General features: G+C 42.1%; 1 protein-coding gene across 10 annotated transcripts; it reads left to right on the top strand.

Moving 5' to 3' along the window:
* The first annotated feature begins 424 nt into the window (after positions 1-424).
* osbpl8 (oxysterol binding protein-like 8) lies at positions 425-23166 on the top strand. 10 transcript variants are annotated; one of them, XM_088988623.1, is made up of 25 exons: positions 425-691; positions 2564-2612; positions 3698-3799; positions 6845-6881; positions 7332-7526; positions 11818-11891; positions 12113-12193; positions 12373-12474; positions 12545-12748; positions 13403-13487; positions 13749-13914; positions 14139-14382; positions 14504-14688; positions 14770-14851; positions 14937-15035; positions 15289-15385; positions 15466-15564; positions 16054-16151; positions 16267-16356; positions 16485-16621; positions 16686-16871; positions 17687-17840; positions 18220-18322; positions 18930-19035; positions 19121-23166. In XM_088988623.1, exons 3-25 carry the CDS (start codon positions 3755-3757, stop codon positions 19248-19250), a joined length of 2799 nt encoding a protein of 932 aa, XP_088844749.1. In that variant the 5' UTR covers positions 425-691; positions 2564-2612; positions 3698-3754; the 3' UTR covers positions 19251-23166. The 10 variants fall into 10 exon arrangements, with proteins under 10 accessions (XP_088844749.1, XP_088844750.1, XP_088844748.1 ...); XM_088988624.1 differs by having other exon boundaries at positions 7329-7526; positions 14139-14364; XM_088988622.1 differs by having other exon boundaries at positions 7329-7526.
* The last annotated feature ends 4300 nt before the right edge of the window (positions 23167-27466 follow it).

Genomic DNA, 27466 nt, shown 5'->3' with positions numbered 1-27466 from the left:
AAAAAGTAAAAAAAATACACTGGAAAAGATTTGAACGGGATGTAAAATGTGTTTTTTATTGTCAAGATAGAATGTTGTATATTAGTGAAAAGGGTTACTTACTTCATATTGGAAATATCTTTATTTGTGGCTTTATACCCCCCCCCTGCCTCCACCTGACAGGATCGAAGAGGTCGAAAAATGCAGCTTGGAACGACAGTCTGCATTTGAAGACACGTGTGAGTACAAAATGTTGGCTTTGAAAGGTGCTTAGAAATGACATGTATTATTATGAAATACTCTCCATCATTATTATTTTACAATTTTATTTATTTCAATCCAAACCACTGACGTGCGTGTATTGATAACTTTTATTTTGAAGGTGGGTACCGCCCTCTCGTCGTCGGTAGATTACCGTAATGCACTGTTTGCAAGCTCACTTGATTTTGCCAGTGGAGTCTTGCTTGGCCGCAGCTCCCAGCCTGTGTCGCATCTGCTTGCAATGTGTCCAAATGTTTATTTCCTGTAACTTATACAATCGTTGTTTTTTACCATGTGTTCGATCGTGATAAACGATACCACGCTGAAGTTTTAGTCATGATAAACGCGCTCGGTCAATGAATAACAAACATCGGCTAAATAGGTAGCACTCGCCGGATCAACGTTCCCTGGAGAAGACGTGTTTATATTTGATGCTTTTTTTCTACCACGGGTGAGTGCAAGATCTGTCATACAACGTACGATTGCTCGTGTTTTCAAACAGCCGTCACAGAAAAAGGCGGCTAAGCTAGCAAATGTTGACGTGGGAATCACCTTTGTGGAAAACTGTACCGTAACGTATGAATATAGGGAACGTCAATACTGCATCAGTGTGTCTGCATTTTGTTGATAGGTACAGTACTGTACTTCCCTCTGATTTCATCTGATTGCACTCTGGTGCTATTTTACCACACTGCCTTATCTGGAGAGCAAGTTGAAAATGCAAAGCAACACATGCATTTGCGTTTATGGTTGTATTATTTATTGAGGTCATCAGGAGCGACACCAAAGGCTCCGCATTGAGATCAAATGTTTAATACAGTATATGATTGATTTTTCTGTGTTCAGTTTTCCATCAAGTACATGTCTCTTATTTCCTGGTATTCAATTCTTGTTATGAAGTCAACTTTGTGGAGCTAAGGTGTGTACACACCACGTCCTACTTCCACTTGATTTGCTTTGCTGATGAGAGTGCTTCTTCCTGACTCTCCAAAGCAAATAAGAAAAAAAAGTTGCACATTTGCCCTGCAAAAGCGGTGCTTTTGTCTTATCATAAAGCCCCAAAAAGATGGAAAATGCTCTTTTTTTTATTACAATTCATTTTTGGCGAAGTTGTGGTCATGAATGTTTGCCTTGTGAGGCATCACCATTTAATTTTTTTGTGCTTTTTTGTTTATTTTGTGTGCAAAACTAGCACTTTAATATGAAAGGTGACGATGACGTGTGAGGCTATTTCTACTTTGGGGAAGTTGAAATGAGGACATGATCTCAAATTCCTCATGACAGTGTAAAAAATGACCACAAGTTTAAGAAAAGAAAGGTTCCATACGTTGAGCTCACCAGTATTGATGAATACCGGACCGGTTTTAGCTTTAGCCCTGCTGACATTCATCCATTTTTCACCCCTTGGCAATGTATGTCATGAACATGTGTTTTTCTTATAATACAGGTAACATCCGACTCACGATCAAGTTCCGTTCCGAACAAACGGTCGTAAGGCGAAATGGTCCTAAGTCGATTCAAAATGTTGAATAGGGACTCGTAGGCTAAATGACTGGCAAACTCCCCCCTCTGGTGCCATCATGCGGTCGATTGCTGTGCGAGCGTGAAATGCTGGCTGGCTAGCCAAAATTGTCCTACGCGCTGCCATCCTGCTAACACGCTAACATGTAAATTGTGAATAATGTCCTCTCGGACCCAACATGCAAGGCACTTAAAATGTGGCTAAAAAGACAGACAATTGACAACAGACAATACATGTAAATTGTGAATGTAAAGTCAGGTAGTGTCGTATGTAAAGTGAGGTAGTGTAGTAATGCAAAAACAAACAAAAAAGGTTGAAGTGAGGTCTTGCAGAAAAAAACAGTTCAGGATGATGGTACAGCGTGTAGCGTGTACTCAGAGTTCGGTGAGTGTGGCAGTGGGAAGGGGCAGGGGGGGCAGGGCTGGGAGAGAGTTGAGTCTCCTGACTGCCTGGTGGCAGAAACTGTCCTTGAGCCTGCTGGTCTTGGTTGTAAGTACGGGTGGTCGTAAGTCGAGCTGGTTGTAAGTCGGACGTTACCTGTATTTCAACTGCACTTTATTGTTACACCGGTTTCGGATTAAAATGAAGCGTCTGCTTGTGTCCGGCAGGCTTGCAGCACTAGCCTACAATTTATAGGAGGCGTGCAAAAATATGGTGATGTCATCTTCAATCTCTCTCTCTCTCTCTCTCTCTCTCTCTCTCTCTCTCTCTCTCTCTCTCTCTCTCTCTCTCTCTCTCTCTCTCTCTCTCTCTCTCTCTTTCTCTCTCTCTCGCCCCCTCTGTATATTTTCCTCTTTCCAGGATCCGTGTCGTGAATATGATGGCGCTTCTGCTAGCCAAGCTACACGAGGTAGGCTTCCCCTCACTCCTCTTGCACACGTGCATGCTTGGTTTTTCATATTCTGGTATGTATTTGATAGAATTGATCTGTTGTTTATATAGAAATAACGTTGACAGTTTGTGTTGCTAACTAAGCGCTAACGCAAGTCCGACACGGTGTCATAGCGTAGACCTTTTATCCCCTTTCACCTTGAAGCATTTTGATTAGAACGGCGGTCTGTTTTGAAGGCGCAATATGCCCACATCTGCGGGCACCTGTGCCCCCCTCTCTCGCACTCTCTCTTCTGATGTTATGTAAGAGGTATCGCTCTCTCGCACATACAGTCAGACACATTAAAAAAAAAAGAGTCAAATCAGGCAACAAGAGATTTTCTCCCTGGAAATGTCCATTGTTTCGGCGGCTAAGAGGATTTGAGCGCCCGTTTGAGGTCATCGCAGTCTCCTTGACACCTCGCGGGGGGTTCACTTGTCATCCGACTCATCAGCATTCCCGTCCGCGTGCTAGCGTCGGCGGATTGGATAGCCGGCGACGGTTGCGCTATCCTTCCCGATTTTGGGAAATAATATCCCGCTGATATTGTTTCTGATAAAACTGCAAAGCATCTCTTTAAAAACGGTCAAATAATTCCATTTGATGTGTCATTAAATGTATTATTATTATTATTATTATTAGCTAGCTGGTTAGCTGACTATCTAATAGCTATTATTATTATTATTAGCTGGTTAGCTGGCTATCTACTCGCTATCTATTAGTTTGCTAGCTGACTGGCTATCTATTGGCTATCTAGTGGCTAGCTAGCTAGTTGGCTGGCTATCTATTGGCTAGCTATTAGCTGGCTGAGTATCTGTTGGCTATCTATTAACTAGCTAGCTAGTTTTTTTTTTAAATTTGAGTTATTCCGGGTTGAGTGAACGCTGGCGCATGTGGCTGCCGCTTGAATTATTCGGAAACATTCAAGCTACGTAGTTCTGAGTCGCTGGAAAAGGTGATGGGCAGGTTGCGGAGGGTCCAGTCGGATGACAGACGAGCATGCAAAACAATGGCATACCTTCATTTCGCTCAAAGCCTTTTGTGTTGCCTGACTTCCCTGACAGAGATGCACTTATCTGAGCGGCGCTGACAGGCCGCCCGGCTCGGCTTGAACCGTGACCATGAAGTCTTCTTCGGAGTCCCAACAGGAGACCGAGACCACCTTGGTGAGTCCAGACACAGACGGACTAACGTAGCGTATTTTCCGGAGTCCCACCAGTGAGTAGGTGTGCAATTACAATAGCAGCTAGCCTGCTAACATCTCTCTAGGAAGATACGCCATGGGATTCTTAGGTTGCACACCCCAAAGCCCTTCGCCCTTGCTTTGAGTTTTTCAGCGCGGCGTGACTAATGATCAACGCCGACTCTCTTTTCCGTGTGCGCGCGATGAAGCCGCTAAAAGGCTTGTAAAAGTCAAAACGGCGATGAATTGGGATCGTTGAACATTTCAAAGAATTTTATCGGACTGCTAAGACACTCACTTTATTTATTTAATTACCTATCTAGCTATTTATCTATATAGCTAGTTCTTGCCACTTTGACTATCAATCTAGCTGGCTATTTATCTATCCTTCTAGCTATTTATCTATCTCGCTAGCTATTTATCTGTCTCAATAGCGATTCCCCCCCCCCCCAACCTCCCTCTTTGCTTTGAAACGTTTTGTGAATCCTAGCAGAGGCGCTAAATGCATTTTATTCAGCTGGCGATATTGACTCGGCGCTAATAAGTGCCGCCGGGCGGTTACGCTCGTGTCTCTCTGTAGGCTAATGCGCTCGCGTTTGGCTTATTGGTGCAGAAAGGCTTCAGTCAACACGAGCGCTTTTCCTCGGGACCGTACATCAGACAAAGTCCTCATTGTGGTTGCCACTTTTCGACCTTTTTGTCTCCAATGGCGGCCATGCGGCGCCCTGATGATTTGTATGATGTACATCCCTCCGCCCTGCCCCCTCACCTTTGATTAAAACAAGCTGAGTCAAAGGCCGGTTTTATGATGTAATAAAGAATCCCAATTAAACAGAAAGACGGCAACAGAGCGCCCGGCGGTGGTTTGTCTTAAAAGCGCAAAAAAGAAGAAGAAGAAGGAGGAGGAGGAGGGGTGATGCAACAAATAAACACGGAAGGATGTTTAGTGACGGCGCGGAAGGGGAATAAATGAGTGAGGCTCCCTTCCTTAGTCTCCTCCCCTCATTTGAAGACTGCTCCAAGCTCGCTCGTAGCACGCCGCCGCCGCGGCAACAGCAGATAGCTCAACTCTCGCCGCAAGGTACGCATTTGTCTTGTCCGCCGCCTCGGCGAGGAAGCCCTCGGACGTACTCGGCAAAACAGGAAATAGTTTGACGGATGTGTCACGTTGTACTTTGATCTGTCCAAATGGCTTTTTTGAGGGTGCTCATTTTGGAAATGGCCTCTTTAGATGCGCTGCATTTCCCGTTGCCCCGAGGTGCTGACTGATAAATGGAATCAATCAAGGCGATTGGCAGAAGGGATGTTTTTGATGGCGCTTGACAGCTGAGGGATCATTCATCTCAAGGACTTTGTCTTTCATAGTTCGGATTTGTAATATCTGCACATTTGCAACTTTTCTTCTTATTCCCGAGGAGGACGTAGGGCTACTCCCAATTGGGGCAAAAAAAAACAGGTTTGGAACTAGTAAACAAGTAGCATGTTCATAATAATAATAATAATAATAATAATAATAATAATAATACATTTCATTTATAAACGCCTTTCAAAACTTTCAAGGTCTCTTTACAGTCACAGGATAAGTTTTTCTATGGGTGAGCAGCATCAGCCACACGTACCAGTGTTCACTCAACCTGGAATAACTCAAATAGATAGAAAGCTAGCTAGCTAGCTAATAGATATCTTGATAGCTAATAGCTAGCTACCTAATGTTTTCTAACTAATTGCTAGCTAGATAGCTAATAGATAGATAGCTAGTCTTCCAAGACTCTTATGTCTTGCGATCAAACTGGAATAACTCAAATAGATAGAAAGCTAGCTATTTAGCTAACTAATATATATATATATATAGATACTTAATAGCTAGCTAGCTACCTAACTAATGTTTCCTGATGCACATAGCTATCTAGCTAGCATTATAGCTAATAGCTAGATAGCTAATAGCTAGATAGCTAGCTCATCTTCCAAGATGCTTATGATGTCTTGCGATCGACCCGGAATAACTCAAATTGATAGAAAGCTAGCTAGCTAACTAATAGATATCTAGATCGCTAATAGCTAGCTAGCGACCTGATATGTTTCCTGACTCAAATAGCTAGCTAGATTGGTAATAGCTAGCTAGCTCGCTAGTCTTTCAAGACTCTTGTAATGTCTTGCGATTTGATTTAAGGCCATTTGGGTTGCTTTGGTGGACTGCCCACTTTTCACATAAACAAATGTTCACAAAAAATTGGATAGGTATTTGCGGTAGCGCCCCCTGGTGGCAAAGGCTATGTCATAGCAAACGGAGCCACGCATTGATGCAGGAAACTATGCCGATAGCATCGTAGCGTGACAGTCATGTTGTGATTTCTACAATCTATCCTGTGTCACTAATACCCCCCACGGTCACCTTCACGTCCCCTGAGTGTCAGTCCCACTTTTGCGGGGATGAAACCTAATCAGTCGCCGGCTCTCGGTGCGAGTCCCCCCCCCCGTAGACGCTTTGAAGACAGACACGCTGAAACGCTAGCGTCTAATGACATGCGGCGGACGTGACTTGAGAGTGTCGGCATGAAATTGTCCTTTGCCGCACCTCCATTAACCTCGATTAGAAATGCTGCCACAGGCTAGTTTCGTCTCTCCTGCTGAATGTTCTGTCAGTCAGGTTGATTCGAGGCTACAATGGTTGTGTGACGCATCCACGAGATGGAACGACGCTAAAGGGAATACAACACAATACAATATGGCTTCATGGTTGTGTTATGTTATAGATATTATATTTTTTTCTATTGAATTGTACATATTTCGAGTCATGTGATTGGTCGGAAAAAAGATGTATTTAAATAGGGGTGTGTTGACTATTATTATGGATTCATTGTCTTTCTAATTCCATTATAGTATCCATTTTATTGTTTCTTAGAATTATGTGTCTTGTTCATATTTTCGTTCAACTAATGTTTATTATTTGTGTGTGTGTGTGTGTGTGTGTGTGTGTGTGTGTGTGTCCAAACCCCCCCCCCCCCCTCCTCCACTACACACCCGTTAGCATCCTGCAGAGTCGAGAGATCTCCATCCCGCCTCTGGTAAGATACTGAAGCTAAATGCTACGCCACCCATTCATGCTCAAATAATAACCTTTAGTAACCTCCTAAACTGTCCACTATCGTCACCGCTGTCCCTCAAAGGGTTAAAAACATCGCAATCATGCCACTTGCCTTGACTATGACCAATATCACCATGTGCTCGAGATCATTAGATGTATGTGGAATATGTCGCGGCTTGGGATTGAAGCGGATTTACACCAAACGGGGCAATCTCGTTCGTCAATGGACGCTATACCCCCTTCATGTTTGCTTTCAAAACTTAGCTTGTCACAGACGTGCATATTCTACCATGACCACCCTGTTCCACTGGTGAAAAGGACGCTTTCAACCTCTCCTCTTTCGTCTAGAAGTGCTTCATACAACAAAGAGGGTGCAGAAAATGCCTAAAATTAAATGACTGTGTGCATTTTTTGATCTCCTCCTCAGCAGCAGCAGCAGCAGCCGCCATCGTGTCCGGTGATGATGCCGTCTTTGTGACGCCAGGCAGGATGAGCCAGCGGCAGGTGAAGGAACGGGACAAGGACAAAGACAAAGACAAGGACAAGGAGGCGGGCCTTCAAACACCCAACCGGGAACATGTCACTTCTCCATCTTCGCTCAGCCCGGGCGTCAGCTACAGTCACGGTATGTTACAAAATAAGAGTCATGAGGTCATCATATCGTTTGTGAATATATAGATGATATTTGTTTACGTTTATCATCTGTGAAAACTGACAAATTAATCGTAATAATGTGTAAGACATTTTTGTTTCTGCCACACTATTCTTTTTAGAAGGGAAAAAAAGTCCGATTTTGTCCATTGTGCCTTATTATTGTGTTAGTGCGCCCCCTTGTGGAGAACAGTGGTTGGTGGCTGTTCAGTGGAAGTAAAAATGGTCAACAAGTACAAACACGAGCGGTTCAAATAGATTGTTTTCAAAGAAAAAAAAAAGATTAGGTAAAAAAAATAAAGCCAACTAAGCACAATAAAATCGATTAAAACAACTAAAAAACAACAACTAATAAATCAAGTGAAAAAATACAAATAACAAAATGCAATGTTGGAAAAGTACTGTTAAAAAAAATCATTGCTAAAAGTCAAACCAAATGACCAATTATTAAAGACAGATTGATAGATATGGGCAGCTCAATTGCTAGATATACAGTAGACATATATAGGCAGCTTGATAGATAGATATAGATAGATAGATAGATAAATACAGACTGCTAGATAGACATTGTGCGCGCGTGCACACAGTCACCGCATGTATTTCTAAATGAATCCTTTGTTTCCTTTCTTGGGATGACTGCCCAATGTCATGATCGCACAGCGGATGTGATTGCGCCGAGTCACGCGGTGGAAAAAGTACACGAGGTCCTCTCTCTGCTCCTTTTTCCCCCCCCCCCCCGAGTGTCTGAGAGCAGACTGCGCCAGTGGGCGTCCAAAACGATGTCCGCGCATAACTCGCTGTGACGCTGTCGCCAACAGAGGCCGGCTGCTCTCAAATTAATATTCCCTCGGCCTTGCAAATCATCTCGCTGACACTTTTATATCCTGCCGTGTTGGCTTAGCATTACAATGGCCTCGAATTAACCAAAGCGTATCCGGTTGCTACACCAATCGCGTATTGTTTTCCAATAATAATGAGATTTGCTCTTGGCAGAGGATAAAGAATATATGCTTGCGACTATGATTCATTTAGTCTGTTTTGAACATCTCTTGATGTCCTTCCCGGAAGATAGTTTGTGCATCACGGCCGCTAAAGCTGGCAGACGAGTGGGTGGGCTGAGCGGATTTAAAATGTGGGATTATGGCCTGTCGACAGCGTGGAGTTCCACCGTCAGGCCGGCCTTATCCTCGCTTTTGCCCAATGGAATCGCCGCGTTGCTTCTTTAACCTACGACCTCATCCAAGAGGGGCGAGGGGGGGGGGGGTGAGCGGAGAAGCCGGAGGAAGTCGATTCGAGGCTAGCATGGAGCGTGCGGCGGCGGTTTGGCTGTGCTCGGATGGCCGCCGGCTCGTCGCCGTGTGGATGTGAAAGTAAGACGTGTCAGCCGTGCTATCGGCAACACGTGTGATTATTTAGCATCCGTGTTGTCATGTAGCATGTTGCTCGAGTGCAAGTGGATTGTGGGAAACAAAAAGTATTCTTTTTTCTTTTTTACATTTGTATTTATTTTTTCGCGCTGTCTATGAAAACCACGCGGTGTCATTGTCTTGTAATCCATCGGTGGCCGTGTTACAGCGAGGTCACTTTCAGCCCAGGAAAGCAGCCGTCATTTTAGGATTGATCAGTAGTTGTACAACTACCTTCAAAACAAAAAAATAGGATCAATTTTAATGTAGTTAGGAATTAGGAAGTCTTTCTTTTTTGTTATTCGTGCATTGGGATCCCTTCAAAATGTTGTTTTGGTTCCAGGTTGTAGCTTGCTAGCCAGTCATTAGCTTCACCTTTTGTCAGGTTTTCCATCCAAGTATTATTATTATTATTATTATATTTTACATGATATTATCTAATAATTTTGGTGTATTATATTGTTTATTACAAATAATATGGTATTATATATTATTATTGAATAATTATTTTATTATTACAATATTATATATTATTACAAACATGTTATATTATAGTAATTATATATGTATTATTTTTATGTTATTATTACAATATATTATGTATATTTTTTCATTATTATCACAATATTTATATTTATGATTATATTGTTATATTACAAACATTATAATAATTATATTATATTTAATATTTTTTTAATTATATTGTATTATACAGTATATGTATTGTTATTTTATTATTACAATATGTATTTATTAGATGATGATGATGATTATTATTGTGATTATTATTATTATGATGTATTTATTGTGAAAGAAAATGATGATGGCTAAATGTTAAGCCTTTTAAATCAAGTGGACTTTGGTGAAGCGTTAGCGACAAGATAGCCCCCCCCGTGCTAACCCCTCCGCCCAAGTTGGCTCTCCCCCCAATCCGGAGGGGAGTGAGTGGGAGGAGTTGTGAGGTACTTTGAGTGCGCTGCGTGCCTCGTCGCTCAGAGTGAGGGCGAGCGAGAGAGAGAGGGAGGGAGGGAGGGAGGTAGCATCGAGGAAATAGCGAGCGCACTCCACTCTGAGCTCTCTTGTTTTGCTTGGCTCGCCACAGAAGCGCAGAAACACCCCCCTCGCATCCCCGTACCCCCTTTTTTCCACTTGACCCACGGGGTTGCTCACCCACAGCCATCGGCGGCCCCCGCCCCACCCATTGGCCCCCGCCCCCCGCTCGCCATGATGAAAGAGGAGGGCCCGCTGGGGCGTCGCCGTTTCTCCACCTGCGGCGGCGCGGCCTCGCTGCGACCTCCGCACCCGGACGGACGCAAACTCATCCGCAATGCTTCCTTCGGGGGTTATAACGAGCCGTCGCCCCTCGCGCTGTCAGGTGGGATTTTTGCGGGTACTTGCGCCACACGTGGTTTGTCTTATTTGGAACGCTGAGTCATTAGAGAAACTGTGAATTGTATTTTGTACTTCCCTTTTAGTCCCTTTGTGGTTTAGTTTGGGTGTGCGTATCCAATCGCATCTGGTTTGTGGTGTAGTTTGGGTGTACGTATCCAATCACATCCAGTTTGTGGTTTTAGTTTGGGTGTGCGTATACAATTGCATCTGGTTTGTGGTTTAGTTTGGGTGTACGTATCCAATCACATCCAGTGTGTAGTTTTAGTTTGGGTGTGCGTATCCAATCGCATCTGGTTTGTGGTTTAGTTTGGGTGTACATATCCAATTGCATCCAGTTTGTGGTTTAGTTTGGGTGTATGTATCCAATCGCATCCATTGTGGACAACTTTGAAGTCAAATTTATCCTCTTTATGACCGTTGCAGACGGTCTATACATTATACATTATATACATGATGCCTTATATACGTTATATACATCATATACATTATGTATATTCTATACATCCTATACATAATATACATTATTTACATTTACTTTATACATTATATATTATATACATGTTTCTTAGAGAATGTATCGCATTATTTATTCAACTAATATGAATCAAATAATATTTTAAGATATATATATATATATATATATTCCAATTGAGCAATTTTCAATTTTTCGCCTTCACCACTTCAATTCAATTTAACCCTTTCAGGGGCGGCTTTCCTAAGTTCCAAGTTAACATATTTGTGTGTGAAAGAGTTCATGGGGGGGGGGGGGGTTGTCGGTGGTCAACCTCATTCTTTCACTACCGTTACTGTCATTCTGTTGAGAGCTGCATTCATCGATTCAACAAATCAATCAATCAATCCAAAAAAGAAAGGAAAGGCCATGAACCTGAAAATGACTTTTTCCAGCAGAATAGAAACCTCCTCAAGAGAATCTTCAGGGTAACCCGGGCAGCCCAAACAAGAATCCAAGCCACCCCCCACTGTGACATCCCTACCGTGATCTCGTCTGTTTGTGACAGTATGCCAAAGACCCCACTTTGAATTCTCTTTCCTCCGCTGCGTAAAATGAAATCAAATAGCGAGGAAAAGGAATGCTGAGTCACGCCATCGCCCGGCGACCAGCGTCTAGGATTGTTTTTTTTTATTTTTAACTGCAAGAGGTTGGCGTGGTCTTGCGCGTCAAGAGGGCACAGATGGTCCGGCGGGAAGCGTACGGCCGCAAAACACATTCAATTCATTCTCGTTTTTTATTTATTTTTTTTTTTTCTCCCAGGAGTTCCATTAGCCGTATTTTTAATGTGCGTGTGTGTTTACGTGGTCTCCCTGTGCCTGTGTGGCTTTTTTCCCGGGTATCCCGGTGTCCTCCCACATAGCAAAAATATACCTAGCTGATGTATTGATTGATTTCTCCTCCCACCCCCCGCTCTCTTCTTCTTCTTCTTCTTCTTCTTCTTCTTTGCATTGCAGGTTTCGAAAGAGGGAAGGAGGATCTTTTGTCATTGCCTTTGAAGGAGGACTCGCTGTCCATATCCAAGAGCAAGGTGCTTCATGACATCCATTCATCTTCGCTAAGCTAACACGCTAAAAGGCATTGGACTATTCACGTGTTTGTTTGATATTGCGCAATTGCGCAAAAAAAAGATATTGCGCATTGCTTTGTTTTGTAACAAAGCAATGCATTCGACCTGCTAACAGTTAAACTCACGTTGGATATGAAAGGAAGTCTTTAGTTGACCCAAGTAAGTCTTTTTTGGCTTCTCAGTCGGAAACCAAGCTGTACAATGGCTCGGATAAGGACGTTTCGGCATCTGGAGGCAAGCTCACCAAGAAGGAGTCCCTCAAGGTAAAAAAACACTCTTTAAATCAGCTGACAACTCGTTTATCCGGACGCAATCTGTTATGGAGAGCCTGATGAACACTTTTGTCGTCGTCCTTTAACACAATGATGTTTGTTATTTTGCGCAGTCCCTGAAAGGCTTGAATGAATTCCATGGTGAAATACGTATGTGACGCTTTATTTAGGTCCAAAAGAAGAACTACAGGGAGGAAAAGAAAAGGGCCACCAAGGAGCTGCTCAGTACCATCACGGATCCTTCCGTCATCGTCATGGCTGACTGGCTGAAGGTAAACGCGACTTCAAGTCCGCCACGGTGACTGTGACCAATAAACAACGTGGCGACGGCGTTCCCCGCAGATCCGCGGAACGTTAAAGAGCTGGACCAAGCTGTGGTGCGTGTTGAAACCGGGCGTCCTGTTGATTTACAAGACCCACAAGAACGGCCAGTGGGTGGGCACGCTGCTTCTCAACGCCTGCGAGCTCATCGAGCGACCTTCCAAGAAGGACGGGTTCTGCTTCAAGCTCTTTCACCCGCTGGAGCAGTCCATCTGGGCCGTCAAGGTCAGAAGACCTTCCTTCATGGGGGAACTCGTCAATTAATAGCACATCAAAATGAACCATTGTTGATCAATTAGAATTCCGGTAAAAATGAAAGAATCATCTCTACCGATACCAAATTCCGATACTCCCCTATACCGATACCAAATTCTGATACTCACCTGTACCTATGCCAAAATGCGATCCTACTAGTACTTGTGAAACATTTTCCCTGAATGGATCAGTCATGACAAATATCGCCCACGACTGCATAATATGCTATCTTAAAATAATCGATTGGTATCGTTTGACGCCTTGCGTCTGTAGCATTGAGCTCAAACCCAAAATCGTGCAACACGTGACGACGTCCTGAATTATCAACTCGCTTCTAATGCCCCAGTGGCATTAGTCCAATGGCAGCGCTTTGAATGCCAAGTAGTGTTTTTTTGCCACAAACAAAATCCCCTTTTGCTTTCCACGGATGAACAAAACAGGATGTGAATGTCAAGTGGAAAAAAAACGGAAAACACACACACACACACACACCTCCATTCAATCCACTCCAATCATGATTGTGTTAGCAAAGCTTCCTTTTCGATAATGGATGACATCTTTCCTCAGAGCGTTTTTTTTTTTTTTTTTCAATGAGTGCTTGTCAATAATTCCGAGTCCTTTCAGGGTCCTAAAGGGGAAGCTGTGGGCTCCATCACTCAGCCGCTACCCAGCAGCCACCTCATTTTCCGTGCGGCGTCCGAGTCCGACGGTAAGGAAGGAAAGAGTCCAATGCGTCTCTGTCCAAGGTGCTAAAATGCTATCGACAAGTGATGTAACTGTCCTTGGTCCTGAAACAAACAAGTCTGCCTCTTTGTGTCCTTGCGACAAGAAGGTGAAAATGACTTGCGTTCCTGTGAAATCAACACGTCATGCGTCAATACGCACAATTGGAAAAATAAATCAACTTCTGCTGCCACGGGAAGTCCAAACTTCATTCCAACTCTTTATTGTGATGATGATTATTTTGAAGGGCGTTGCTGGATGGACGCCCTGGAATTGGCCCTGAAGTGCTCCAGTCTGCTGAAAAGAACCATGATCCGCGAGGGCAAGGAAGACATGAGCACGGTGGCCTCTGGAGGAGAACATTCCCTGAATTTTTACAGCCTCCTGCGTGCACACAACATGCACGGGTTCCAGTAAGCCCAAAATACATATTTCAATCTCAGCCTTGGCGATTGATCAGTTTGATTTGCTTTATTCATGTCGGGCACAGCGGTGACCACATGTTACAAAATGCTATGGGTTAGCATTACTGATGCATGGATGTAAATGATGCTACAAGTTTGCTAAAGGTTAGCATTACTACAGGTTAGCATTACTGGCGCACGGATGTAAACAAACGCTTTTGTTTCTCGTCAAGGTTTAACGACAGCGATCATTTAAAAGACCCGGATCTCTACTCGGACAAGTCGGACCGTGAGGGCGAACCGGACCACGAGGAGTCGGACCCGGAAGGCTTGGAGAAGAGCGAGGAAAGCGACAGCGACACGTCGGAGCGCCAGGACGATTCGTACGTCGACATGGACCCCAATGAGCACTTGAGGGAAACATCCTACCTGGAGCAATCTCACGAGGAACTGGGCGAGGTAGCCATTTGGAATACGGTATCGTATCGTATTCCCTGTAGTGTAACTCCCATCTCGTGGGTGCATGGCACGACTACGGCCACTATTGTGGCTTCTATTCTCTGCTCCTTATCATGCGGCGCGCCCGATGTCGTTGCAGGCAGGCGAAGCTGCCCAGACGGAGACGGTCTCCGAGGAGAACAAGTCCCTGATCTGGACTCTCCTGAAGCAAGTTCGACCCGGAATGGATCTGTCCAAGGTGGTCCTGCCCACCTTCATCCTAGAGCCCAGGTCCTTCCTGGATAAGCTCTCGGACTATTATTATCACGCCGACTTCCTGTCAGAGTAAGAGCTTCCCATCTTGAGTGATTTCCAATAAAGTTTTGCAATATTGTCCATCTTTTTATACGTATTTTTCATCTTCAGGGCTGCGGTTGAGGAAAATGCCTACAACCGGATGAAGAAAGTGGTCAAGTGGTACATTTCAGGGTTCTATAAAAAGCCCAAGGTGTGGATTGCCGCCAAAATAAACATTCCGCCCGCTTACCCTATCGCTAATAACATCAAAATGTCATTTTATTTTGTAATTTCAGGGCTTGAAGAAGCCATATAACCCCATTATCGGCGAGACCTGCCGCTGCATGTGGCTCCACCAAAAGACCACCAGCAAGACCTTCTACATTGCGGAACAGGTAATGCATTGCTATGTAATGTGATGATTATTATCATTATTATTATTATTATTACAAGCTATCTATTAGCGATATAGCTATCTAACTGGCTAGCTAGCTAGCTATTGGCTATGCTGTTGAGAGTTTTCAAGGGCACTTATAAATACAATGTATTATTATTATTATTATTATTATTGTTATTTTTAGTATTAGCTGTCTATTAGCTAGCTAGCTTTCAATCTATTTTGTGTGTAAAAATATCCTTTCTCTTCAGGTATCCCATCACCCCCCTGTGTCCGCCTTTTACGTCAGCAACAGGAAAGATGGATTCTGCCTTAGCGGAAGCATCCTCGCCAAGTCCAAATTCTACGGTACACGCACAGAAAAAATATTATAATTCAAGTATATCCCAGTTGTCTTGACTGTTTGCTTGTTTGTTTTTTTTTAACAGGAAACTCCTTGTCAGCCATTTTGGACGGTGAAGCTCGACTCACTTTCCTCAACCGGGGAGAGGACTACGTGATGAATATGCCCTACGCTCACTGTAAAGGTCTGTTTGGGGCCACGTTCAATATTTACACGCTTTGATGCTAGCACTAGCATGCTAGTCCGCTCAACAAGAACCAGGAAAAACTCTCGGGAAGGTCCAGCAAACAAATTGAATCATCGCACGTAGACTTGAGATCTTGACTGTCCTTCAATACTCTGCGAACTCGATGAACAATAATTTGTCAGCGGGTGTGCACGCCGGAGGGGAAGCACTCCACTGCCACTTGCTGGTGACACACAAGCACAAATGGCAACAAAACCAATTCTGGTGTTGATGTGACGCTTCAAATATTTAATAAAGAAAGAGAAATAACAACATGTTAATAAATGTTGCCATGACAACCGCTAAAGGACTTTAAAAATGCCGGTCTTGCATTCTGTTGTCATTTATTTTGCTGACCAGTGTTAGCTCATTCCACTTTGCATATGGACGACGATGATGTCAAATATATCTTTTTTACGTGTTTTCAATGTATTTTTATTATCTTAGGCATCTTGTACGGCACCATGACTCTGGAGCTGGGTGGTCAGATCACCATTGCATGTGAGAAGACAGGCTACAGTTCTCAGCTGGAGTTCAAACTTAAGGTGGGACCACTGATTTGCGGCTGTCCAAAATAAAAAAAAAATAAATGAATGCATCAGTAAATAATAATAAGAAGAACCATCTTTATTCTCTTCTCACTTGCTCCCCTCTTTGTAGCCATTTCTGGGAAGCAGCGACAGTGTCAACCAGATCTCCGGAAAGATCAAACTGGGCAAGGAAGTGCTGGCGACTCTTGAGGGACACTGGGTAAGATTCTCTGAACTCGGAGGACCTCAAAAAAGACCAAAATGGCCGCCTTCGCAGCGGCTACGACACCAATAATTTGACGCCTGGAAGTGTCCATCACTCCTTACCGCCATGTTCTCCTCCGTTAGGACAGCGAGATCTTCATCAACGACAAGAAAACCGGAACCGTGGACACTTTCTGGAACCCAACGCCTGAACTCCGGCAAAGCCGTCTGACGCGTTGCACCGTCCCCTCCGACGAGCAGGGGGAGTTTGAATCAGAAAGGTACGCTTTGACATCTTACGGTCCAAATGGACGTTTTTATTCCGCCGCCATGTTGTTTTTTTAGGCTGTGGCAGCACGTGACGAGGGCCATCAACAGCAAGGATCAGACGGAGGCCACCAACGAGAAGTTCATCCTGGAGGAAAGTCAGAGGAAGTCGGCGCGGGAGAGGAAAGCCAAATGCGAGGAATGGAACCCCGCTCTGTTCGAGCAGGACCCCGTCACTGGAGAGTGGCATTATAAATATGCTGAGTGAGTCACAAAAATGGCGGATTAACAATAAATACGCCGTTCCGGGTAGATGAATTGTCCATCCACTTTGAACATTTAGTCATCAGGTAACATCCGAGTTACGACCGGGTTCCGTTCCGACAAAACGGTCGTAAGTTGAAATCAATTCAAAATGGCCGATGTGACGTTTACATGACAAAAAATGTCAATCTGTTGTTTTTAAGCAATGTTTTCTATTGAATACTATTATATACCAAAGTTCATTTAGGAATTTTAAAACTTTTCGTGTCATTTTTTAATCATTTTTCATATTATCAATTTTTATTACTGTATAACTGTACTTGTAGTGCATACAAAACTGTTTACTGTCCACTTCATTTATAAAAGTTATACTTGCCTTTTAGCGTAGCATTTGTCAATTTATATTTCATATTATCAATTTTTATTACCTGTAATGTATACAAAACTGTTTACTGTACAGTTCATTTATAAATTGTATAACTTTTAGTGTCATTTTATATTTCATGTATTGTTTCACATATTGTTTTTTTATTACTGTATAACTATACCTGTAATGTATACAAAACTGTTTACTGTCCACTTCATTTGTAAAAGTTATACTTACCTTTTAGCGTACCTTGATCAATTCATATTTCATATCAATTTTTATTACCCGTAATGTATACAAAACGGTGGTCGTAACTCGGATGTTACCTGTATTTCTAGCATATATTTGAATTCTACATGGTCAGATCTCCCTGGTAGTACAAATATATCATCAAAAAGACCCTGAAATCACATGACAATGTCTTTTTTTTTTGGGGGGGGGGGGGCAGCACCAGGCCATGGGACCCCCTGAACGACCTGATCCAGTTTGAAAAAGACGGTTGTATCCAGACCACGGTCCGACACCGCACCCCCATGGTACGTTCTGGAAGTCTTATTAGTCTGAGTAACCAGGGGCCGCGGAGGGACAATTGCAAGTGCCAGGTAGGTTCGTTTTTTTATCCCCCTTCATCCCCGTCCGTCTCAGCCACCATCTAAGCAGCTTCATTTTGTTTCAATACTTCCTCCATCAAACTGTTTTTTTTTTTTTTTTTTTTTTTGCTTTATTCTCTGTCTTTCAAAAATTGTGACTTCATCTGCTTTCTGTTACTGGATGGAACATCAACATGTAGCTCTGTATTGTTGAACATAAATCCATCTTCAATCCGCCATCCTCTTATCTTACTACTGACATCTCTGCACCAGCCATCTTGTTTGTGTGCATTGCATGCGGAAAATGATTACTTGTCATATTGTTAATTATGTGTACATTATGTATTTAAAAAAGTTGATATATGTGTCTGTGCGTGTTTATTTTTTCTAGGTAACGGTACCGAAAAGGAAACACAAGAGCGACAACCTCAAAAACCCAGAGAGTGGCTGCTCTTCGCCTGAACTCGACCGCCAGGACTCCTCCGGAAGCGAACGTGAGGATCCATTTTAGGGTTAAGAGTGTAATACCATAAATAATAAGAAAAAAATGAACTCATTGACTGGCAGACAATGTGCCAAAATGTGTCCACTCCAGTGCCAAAATAGTTAATTCCTAAGTTGTATGGGTCTGGAGTTATCTGAGCTTGAAATGGGGGCGGCTGTACAAAATACAATACATCCATATTGATTTCTATAGTGTTTTTATAATAGCTGAAGCCGGAACAAAATGCTAACATGGACAAAAGGCAAAAACATTGCCAGAGGTCTGACCCGTGCTTTATCGGCACCCCACCACAAGAAAAAACAAAACCCGGACAAATTCAAGAATGGCGCTCCACGTCACACTTTTCAATTCCCAAATAAATTCAGGAATGGCAGAATCATGATTTAAGGTGGATTGTATTGTATCCCATTTAGCTAAATTCCATGTAGGGGATGTAGAGCGCAACCGCAACCACTATTTTGGGCCTTCGATTCTATGCACCTTAGAATTGAAAACAGTTTTGCAATAGTCCATTTAATCAAGGTACATACGCCTGGTTGTAAGTCGGACTTGTCGTAAGTCGGATGTTACTTGTATATTTCTTTGTACGGTTTCAGGACACAAAAACAAGCACGGCAGCCGTTTGCGCAAAAAGGCTGCGGACCTTAGTGAACTTCAAAGTGCCATTGAAGCCATCAAGCAAACGCAGCAGGACATCAACAGGTGAGATGAGGCACTTGAGGGGCGGGGTTACATACCATACACATTGAAAATACTCTTAAGTACATATTGCGTCCATTTTTTTCAGGAGCATCGGCGTGTTAAGGAGTCGAACGGCAAGTCGGGCGGAGGGCGCCTCCTTCCTGCAGCAGCGTGATTACGTCGTCATGGTGGCCCTCATCGCCCTGCAGGTGTTGATCAACTACGTCTTCAAGTAGCACTCGGACTCGGTAACAGACGACATCCCATACACTCCCTAGCAACATCCTCCATTATTTTATTTTTTCTTCAGCTTACGAAAAAATTGGGAAAAGTGTCTGTTATTTGATTATTTTTTTTTTTTAGACCATTCCGAATATGGCGTAAAGATCCACAAATTTCAAAGAGTCGGCCATTTTGGGAATGGAGCACTCCATTCATGCTAATCGTCCAATCACGACTCCTTTTGAATTTAAATTCTTTTTTTTTTCTTCCTTTTTTTACTACCAGTGTTCCGTCCAAACTGTCAGATTTTTTTAGCACTTGGAAATTAACTCCAAAATGTTTACGCACATTTATAAAAAAAAGTGTTATGATAGGTAACATGTTAATTTATTAAACATATATCAACATGTACAGCTAGCAAAAGTGGCGTTAGCGCACTTTGCAACTTTGTACGCCATTTTGTCTTCTGCACAAGCACACTGGAACCGTCCGATAGTTTTCAACGTCAATTCCTGATCAACTTGCTAGCTATGAACAACCGTCACCGCTGCCCAACTGTCATTTTAATAATAATAATAATAATAATAATACATTACATTATTAATCATAAAAAAGTTGGCAAAAATGACCTCAATTTACTGAGACAAAATATTCTGAGACTCCCAACAAAAGGGAAAATCTGAAAAAATGTCTAAACATTCCGACAATGTGGGGGAATTGCTAATTTTAGCTTAGCGATGCTAGCTTTGTTTACATAAATTTCCAGTGAAAATGAGACATTTCTGAAGTTGTTTGCTTTCGCACTTTTAATCATGCTTTAGGGCGTTAGCCTAAACTTGTAAACACAACACTGATATAGCGTAGCTTAGCTTAGTTTAGATTCGCTAGTTAGCTAGTTAGGATAGCCTTTGGATTGGATTGGATTGGATATGCCTTTATTAGTCTCACAGTGGAGAAATTCTTTCTGTACTTTAAAGTGTAAAGATCCATTTTGGCGGTTAATTTTTGCTTTCTCTCTAAAATTAAGAAGAGTAAAATGCATTCTTATAGTATGTTAAAAAAATAAGCATTTTTTAAAGTCACTGTTTTAATTTAATTTATGTTCTGGTGTGAAATTGACCAAAACATTGCTAGCTTTTGGGAATTAGTAACATCAACTTGAGCTTTATCTCAGTTTATTTGATCTAAAATTACTTCTTATGATGCCTCATTATCATAAATTTAAAACAATCTTCTTACTCGTCTTACATCTAAATGTCAATTTGAGTTTTATTCTGAAAAATGTAAACAATGATGAGTCATACTTTCATTATTTCAGTGTAGCTTCGCTTTTTAAGACTAATAATTAAGTAAGTAAAATCGCCAACGTTTGACACTTTATTGATATTATTAATTATTGCAAAGAGAAAGTAACCCTGATCTCATTTAAAAAAATTGAAATTCATGAGGTTTGGGTCCAAATTATTATTATTATTATTTTTAATGAATCGCTTCCAGTGCTTTTGTGCCACAGTGAATTCTAGAGTAGATACTTGAACAAGTAGTAACGGTAGATCAAATTTACAAATACAAAAAAACAAGGAGAAGAAAATCATTCCAAACATGCATAAGTAGCATCCGGTTTCGTGCGTAGATTAGCTTGATGTACAGTTCACTGTGTGCATAACCAAACAGGATTTCTTAGCAACAACAAAACATTTTGTACGCATCACAATGTCTCCCGAGGGTGTCGAACTCTAATATCCAAGGCTGGATTTACGCTGTCGGGCATGGCAACGTCAAAAGAAGAAAAAAAATATATATATATATATATATATCATCATACAAAAATTCTAAGAAAAAATTCTTTGCTCAAAGTCTGGTTAGCTAATTGCTAACAAACATTGGTAAATGCCATTGATGAGCTTCGACCCGTCCATGTGGTGATGTTTAAGCAACTGATATTAGACCACAAATGGTGCATCCACACATGTAGGCAGACAGTATAAATGCAGTGATACCTCAGCTTACGAATGCAATAGCTTATGAACTTTTCACCTTACGAATCATAAATTTGCGAGACTATAATCTTGGCATATGAACTAGTTTTCGGGAAACACACGGAGCCCCACAGTGGCTGGCGGACTAGTTTTTCCACACTCACTTTCTTTGAGTTCACTCAGTGCAGACGTGGTTTGTTATAGAGTGGATACTTTTGCTTTTTTGGGACTGAAAAAGACCCCACCACAGGCTAGTGTTAAGCCGAAGAGGGCACAAAAGAAAATTACACTCAAGCAGAATAAGGAGATCATTGAAAATCACCAACAAGATGTGCGTTTGTATGACTTAGCGTCCCAGTAACAGTATGCTAAGTCGACCATTGCTGCGTGTGGCTCAGGGTGTTTCTGTGTTATCTAAGCAACGGTCTCAGGCAATAGAAGAGGTTGAAAAACTTCTGTTGATTTGGATTAATGAAAAGCAGCTAGCAGGGGACAGTGTGATTGAAGGTATTATCACCGGGAAAGCACGGCAACTTCACTCGGATATCATCAAGAGGCAACTACATTAACAACCATCGCAAAAGTAAATAAAATGACTTTATTATACAGTACAGTTTATTTATTTCATTACAATTACAATAGCACATTTATTATACATAAAATATGGTGTATTTTGTGTAGTTTTAAGGCTTATTTTGTTGAAAATTATGTTTTATGGGGACCTGGGAACAGATTATTCTCATTTTAATGGTTTCTTATGGGAAATAAATGTTTGGCAGTCAAATCTTTCACCTTACACACACTTTTTGGTAACCAATTAATTTTGTAAGCTGAGGTATCACTATATTAATTATCTTCTATGAAAAAAATGCTTAGAGAATGACACAATTTCAGCTTAGACACATTGAATTGAAATGGAGCACTTGCTAACCTGCTAGTGTAAATCCATCTCGAGTCAAAGGTCAAATGGAAGGTACCACGTTGTTTTTGTCATGACAATATCAAAGCCTTGTCGACGTTTACATCTCCTCTTGCCTCCGCCGTCAGCAGACTGTTCAACGAAAAGGAAAGAAAGAACTTTGGTAGCATCATCAGGGAGTTGCGTTAACCGGGCTGGCCCGTGTATGCGTGTACCTTTGCGTCACCGTTTTTCATCCTCGTGGCCTCTGCTCATCTTCCAACTTATCCAGATGTGAATGTGGAGAAATACCAGTGCCTTTTTTTTTGTTGGAACATGAAACAGGGGTGTTGTGTGACTAGAAGCGATCGCGATGCGTGTTTGTCGTGAGAGTATCGCAGAGCGGACGTGCCATACGAAGCCTTAGTAACGAACCTGACTCTGCAGAAACGCCATAGAAACGCACCGAAAGGTGTCCGGATACTGATCCCTGAGTGACGCCAGTCATTGTCATTAAGATTTGTCGTAGCAATTTCTTCATTCTTTTGATATATTTTTCGGCTTAGAGCTCTGTCGTTGTTAGCTTATTATTATTATTATTCATTTTTTTTAATCTTTGTTTTCCATGTCCTTGTCACTGTACAGGTAACATGCGACTTACGACCGAGTTCCGTTCCGACCAAATGGTCGTAAGTCGAAATGTTGAATAGAGACTCGGAGGCTAAATGACAGGCACGTTCCCCTCTCTCGTGCCATCACACGGTCGATTGCTGTGCGAGCGTGACATGCTGGCTGGCTGGCCAAAATTGTCGTACGCGTTGCGATGCCAGGCGTAGAATAAAAATTGTAAAAATAGGGTCTGGAGGTCGTGGTTCTAAGTATGGGTGGTTGTAAGTTGAACTGGTCGTAAGTCGGATGTTAGCTGTCCTGGTATAACTTTGTAAACTCATTTAATTGTGTGCATTAAGACTGAGTGTATCCTCAAGGCTCTGTTAATAACATTCTGGTCATCGATGTAATATATCACAGAATAATAATGAGAAAAAAATGAAATCATGTGTGTTTATTGTGATTATGTCTTTTGTAACAACCCCCTGTGCTCTAAAGTTCTTTAAACACCCAGAACCGTATAACCAGAACTTCTTTTTAGCCATCTTGACAAGAGGATAAGTGAGCTAGCAACATGATGACACTGCAGAAAGGATGCTAGCAAGCTAATATTTAATGATAGATCAACCTAAGGTAAGTCCTGTTTTATATTTCATATTTTCTTGGGTGTGTCACTCAAATGTCGTATTTTGAATGTAATCATAAGATGTTGAAATGTTAAAATGTTTCTTTTATGACATAGCACGTAGCTAAGTCTGGGTTTGACCAGTTAGCATGGCGGTTAATAACAGCTAGCGTGTTGAGCTGTGTTTTATTTGAAATAATTTAATCAGCAAGAATAAATGTTTAGATATTTCTAGATTAACTATTGTGATAGCTTGGAAATTGTCAAGTCTTCCGACGGGAAACAGAAAAAAAAAACTTTATTGATGCGTCATTCGTGTGCTACTAACCGAATACAACGTATACGGTCCACTAATTGGATTTCTTTCAAAATGACCATTTCCCTTCTCGATATCTTATTGTTTCATATTTTTGGCCACTAGATGGCGACAGACACAACCAAGTGATTGACTGGCCGCTGACTAAAGGTAAGTCATGAAAAATACTGTACATGTTGAACCGTGAATTTTCTAAAAGAAATGACAAAACCTCTTGAAAATAATATTCATTTATTCATTCATCTTTTTAGAAGACAAATATAAGGGCATTCATTCAAATACTACCAAAAAAAAATAATTTCATTCATTTATAAGCACCTTTCAAAACTCTCAAGGTCACTTTACAGTCACTGGACAAGTTTTTCTGTGGGTGAGCAGCTAGGTGGCTAACTAATAGATAGCGAATAGATAGCCAGCTACATAGCTAATATATAGCCAGATGGATAGCTAATAAGATAGCCAGACGGATAGCTAATAGATAGCCAGCTAACTATCTAGCTAATAGACATCTAATAGATATATAGCTATCTGGATAGAGAGCTAATAGATAGCCAGCTTGATAGATAAGATAGCCAGCTAACTAGCTAGCTATTAGACATCTAATCGATAGCTAGCTAGCTAGCTTAGTAGATAGCCAGCTAGATAGCTAATATCAGAAACCATTACGGGTTTATTTGTTTTCAACATGCTGAGCGCTTCCATTTGTATGTCACCGTTGCTAGGAGACAACGCGGCTGTCTAGCTTTGCTAGCCATTTCAGGATGCTGGAGAGAAGAAGATGGCAGACCATGTTGGGGTAAATAGCATCTTTCGAGAATGTCGCCAAGGAGATGGAGAGCAAATGATGATGGGATACGGCGTGCGTGTTACGTGATATTGTAGCAACAAAGCAGTCTCACTGAACATATGAACAAAATGGTGTACACCAAAGCCACACTTCCTGTGGCTTCGTGAGTCTGGGTGTTATTTATTCATCAAATGGCTTATTAGTCACGCTGATTATTCGTCAGCCAAAAGGGATGCTGGGCGAGCGTCCAATGGCTTCATTGATAAGTGATGTCATGTGCAGTGCAGTTGCGCTGGCTCAGCGCGGTGTTTATCCCCGCCCCAAGCTAGCCCACCAACATGAAAAGAAGTGCTGCAGTGAGCCCCTCTCATTCACTGATGGATTAGCGGGGCGTTCACTTGTCTGTTTTTTTTTTCCCCAAGGCGTTATCGAACCAAAATGGCAGGATGGAGTGTCTCCCATCTGTCCTGTGGCATGCTAATGCTTTAGCAGGAGCTAATAGCTAATAATCACTCAACCCGGAAGTAACTCAGATGGATAGAAAGCTAGCTAGCTAAGAGTTAGCTAATAGTCACTCAACCCGGAAATAACTCAAATAGATAGAATGCTAGCTACCTAGCTAAGAGTTAGCTATTATTATTTCATTGCCAGCATTTTTTTCCAAAGACAAGTTTTGAGTGTGAGCCAATTAAAATTGTGTTGGATGTAAACATAGCACTAAAATAATAATTTGTATTTTTATTTAATTTTACAAATAGACAGTAAAGCATGGGTCCAAAAAGTTTTTTGGGGCGAAAAAAATGCATATTTTATACCCAACTTGATCCTAATAATTTAAGTTTTAATAATGATAATACATTTCATTTATGGCCGGCTATCTAGCTATCTAGCTATTAGCTATATAGCTGTCTAGCTGGCTGGCTAATGCTAAAAACTGATCCTGTGACTGTAAAGTGACCTTGAGAGTTTTGAAAGGCGCTTAGAAAAGAAATGTATTATTATAATTATTATTACTTTCAAAAATATTGCTATGTATTAGCTGTCTAGCTGGCTATATATTAGCTATCTGGCTAGCTATTACCTATCTATCTGGCTAGCTATTAGCTATATATTCAGTTGCAAGCCTGCCCGTCTAGTGTGCCAGACACATTTGCTGACTCCTTGTCGCCTCATCAGATGTTTGCCATGGCTTTAGTCATAAGGTAGCCATATTGTTTCATTAAACGTGTATGTATCATAGGCAGGAAACGTGCTACGCGGGTGAGAAAACGGTAGCTTCTCCGAATATTATGCAAATGCGGCTATTAATAGCAGCCGGGAAACGGCGCTTGGGCTTCAAGTGGACAAAATGAAATGTCACGCAGCGGGCTTGTGATTAGCACTGTCACGCTGTCAGGTAAACAAACATGGCGGCAGCAGCAGCGCTAGGACACAAAATTACCTTTCAAGTAGGATGAGAATGTGTCTCGCGTCATTGGATAAGTGGTGGTACAGCGGGGTGACCTTGAATGCACCTTGACTGTATATACTGATGGTAAGTTTAACCCTTTCAGGGATGGCGGTGACGGCAGTGGACACCCCCTCGCGCTCCATTCCTGCATTTGCCGTTGACAATGACACCCGCAAAAGAGCCGACTCGGGCGCTTTCCATTGAACGTGCGGATTATACAGCACTTTCAACCTCCCATCAATGGAAAAGTCCGACACAGGTACATCATTATGTTCCCAGCTCATTCTTTGACTTGTCAGTGCGGCACGCCGTCAGCTTCACATTTCACGCTGTTTTGTTAGCAACGAAATGGTGGTCGTTATTGATTTTCACACGACACCATCTTGAAATCAAAAGAACAAAAAAAGTTTAAAGAAAAGTTAATAATGCGACACAACATGAATGAAGCAGTTCTAGATGAAAGAGCATCCTTTTCACCAGTGGATCGGGGACATCATGGTCAAATGTCCACGTCGGCATACAAGCTAACACGAAGCTGTTAACATCCATTGACCGAAAGAGATTGTCTGACATGTACTGTTCCCACGTCAGTCCGCTTCAATTCCGAGCCGCGTCCGTTCCACATACGCATCAAGCCATGCATCCACCCAGCGGCGGATTATTTTTGCCTTTGACGGGAGCTCCACTCTGCTTTTTCATCGTGCACGTTGAGCATAAAATAACCCTGTCACCTGACACCATGATGGGTTCAATGTGTGCATATATAGCTCAATGAAAAACGTTCCAATAAAATGGCGTCAATGATACCATTCATATTATTTCTTTATTTTTCATCAAAAAATGGGAAATTTTGTGCAACGTCATGAACATCAAATCTGCTATTTTTTTGGTCATCCGGAGATTCTGAAGCAGGTGTCACGGATCCACTTGACATCCCCCAATTTCTTCAATTTAACCTGATTAACGCTATCGATTAGCATGACTTGAGCATCGACCTTCAAGGCCTTCCATCTTCCCCCTCCCCGAATGCATTCGATACCGCTCGGAAAGGAAGACAGGAAGCATCGAGCCCCGTCCATCGACAACGTTGGAGATGATCACAGCTGGCGGCTCGACTTGTAACCCTTGGATACCAGCGCCCCCCCCTCCTCCCCCCATCAGCCTCCCAAATCTTATTCCCATCTTGTTATGCAACAGGCGTTTACGCCATGTTCGACGGGCTAGTTAAGTATTTATCAAAGCGCCTCTTGTGTCAAGCGGTGGACAAGCGACGCCTTCATCTCACTTCAACGCTTGATCCATTTTCCCTCACGTAGAGCTAATAGCTAGCTAGCCAGCCAGATAGATAGCCAGATAGATAGCTCATAGCTAGCAAGATAGCAAATATATAGCCAGCTAGACAGCTAATAGATAGCAATTGTGTTATCAGGTCAGTTAATACCTATACTTCTATTTGAAAATGTCTCGCTAGCTAGCTAGCTAGCTATAGAATGAGCTATTCAGGTCACAGTAAATACCTATACTTCTATTTGAAATTATCCATCTATGTACCCAGCCAGATAGCTA

The sequence above is a fragment of the Hippocampus bargibanti genome, linkage group LG22, assembly GCF_051943395.1.
Source record: "Hippocampus bargibanti isolate YZ-2025 linkage group LG22, ASM5194339v1, whole genome shotgun sequence".
NCBI lineage: Eukaryota > Metazoa > Chordata > Actinopteri > Syngnathiformes > Syngnathidae > Hippocampus > Hippocampus bargibanti.
The sequence above is the reverse complement of the archived record's forward strand: the minus strand, read 5'-3'. Positions and strand labels throughout refer to the sequence as shown.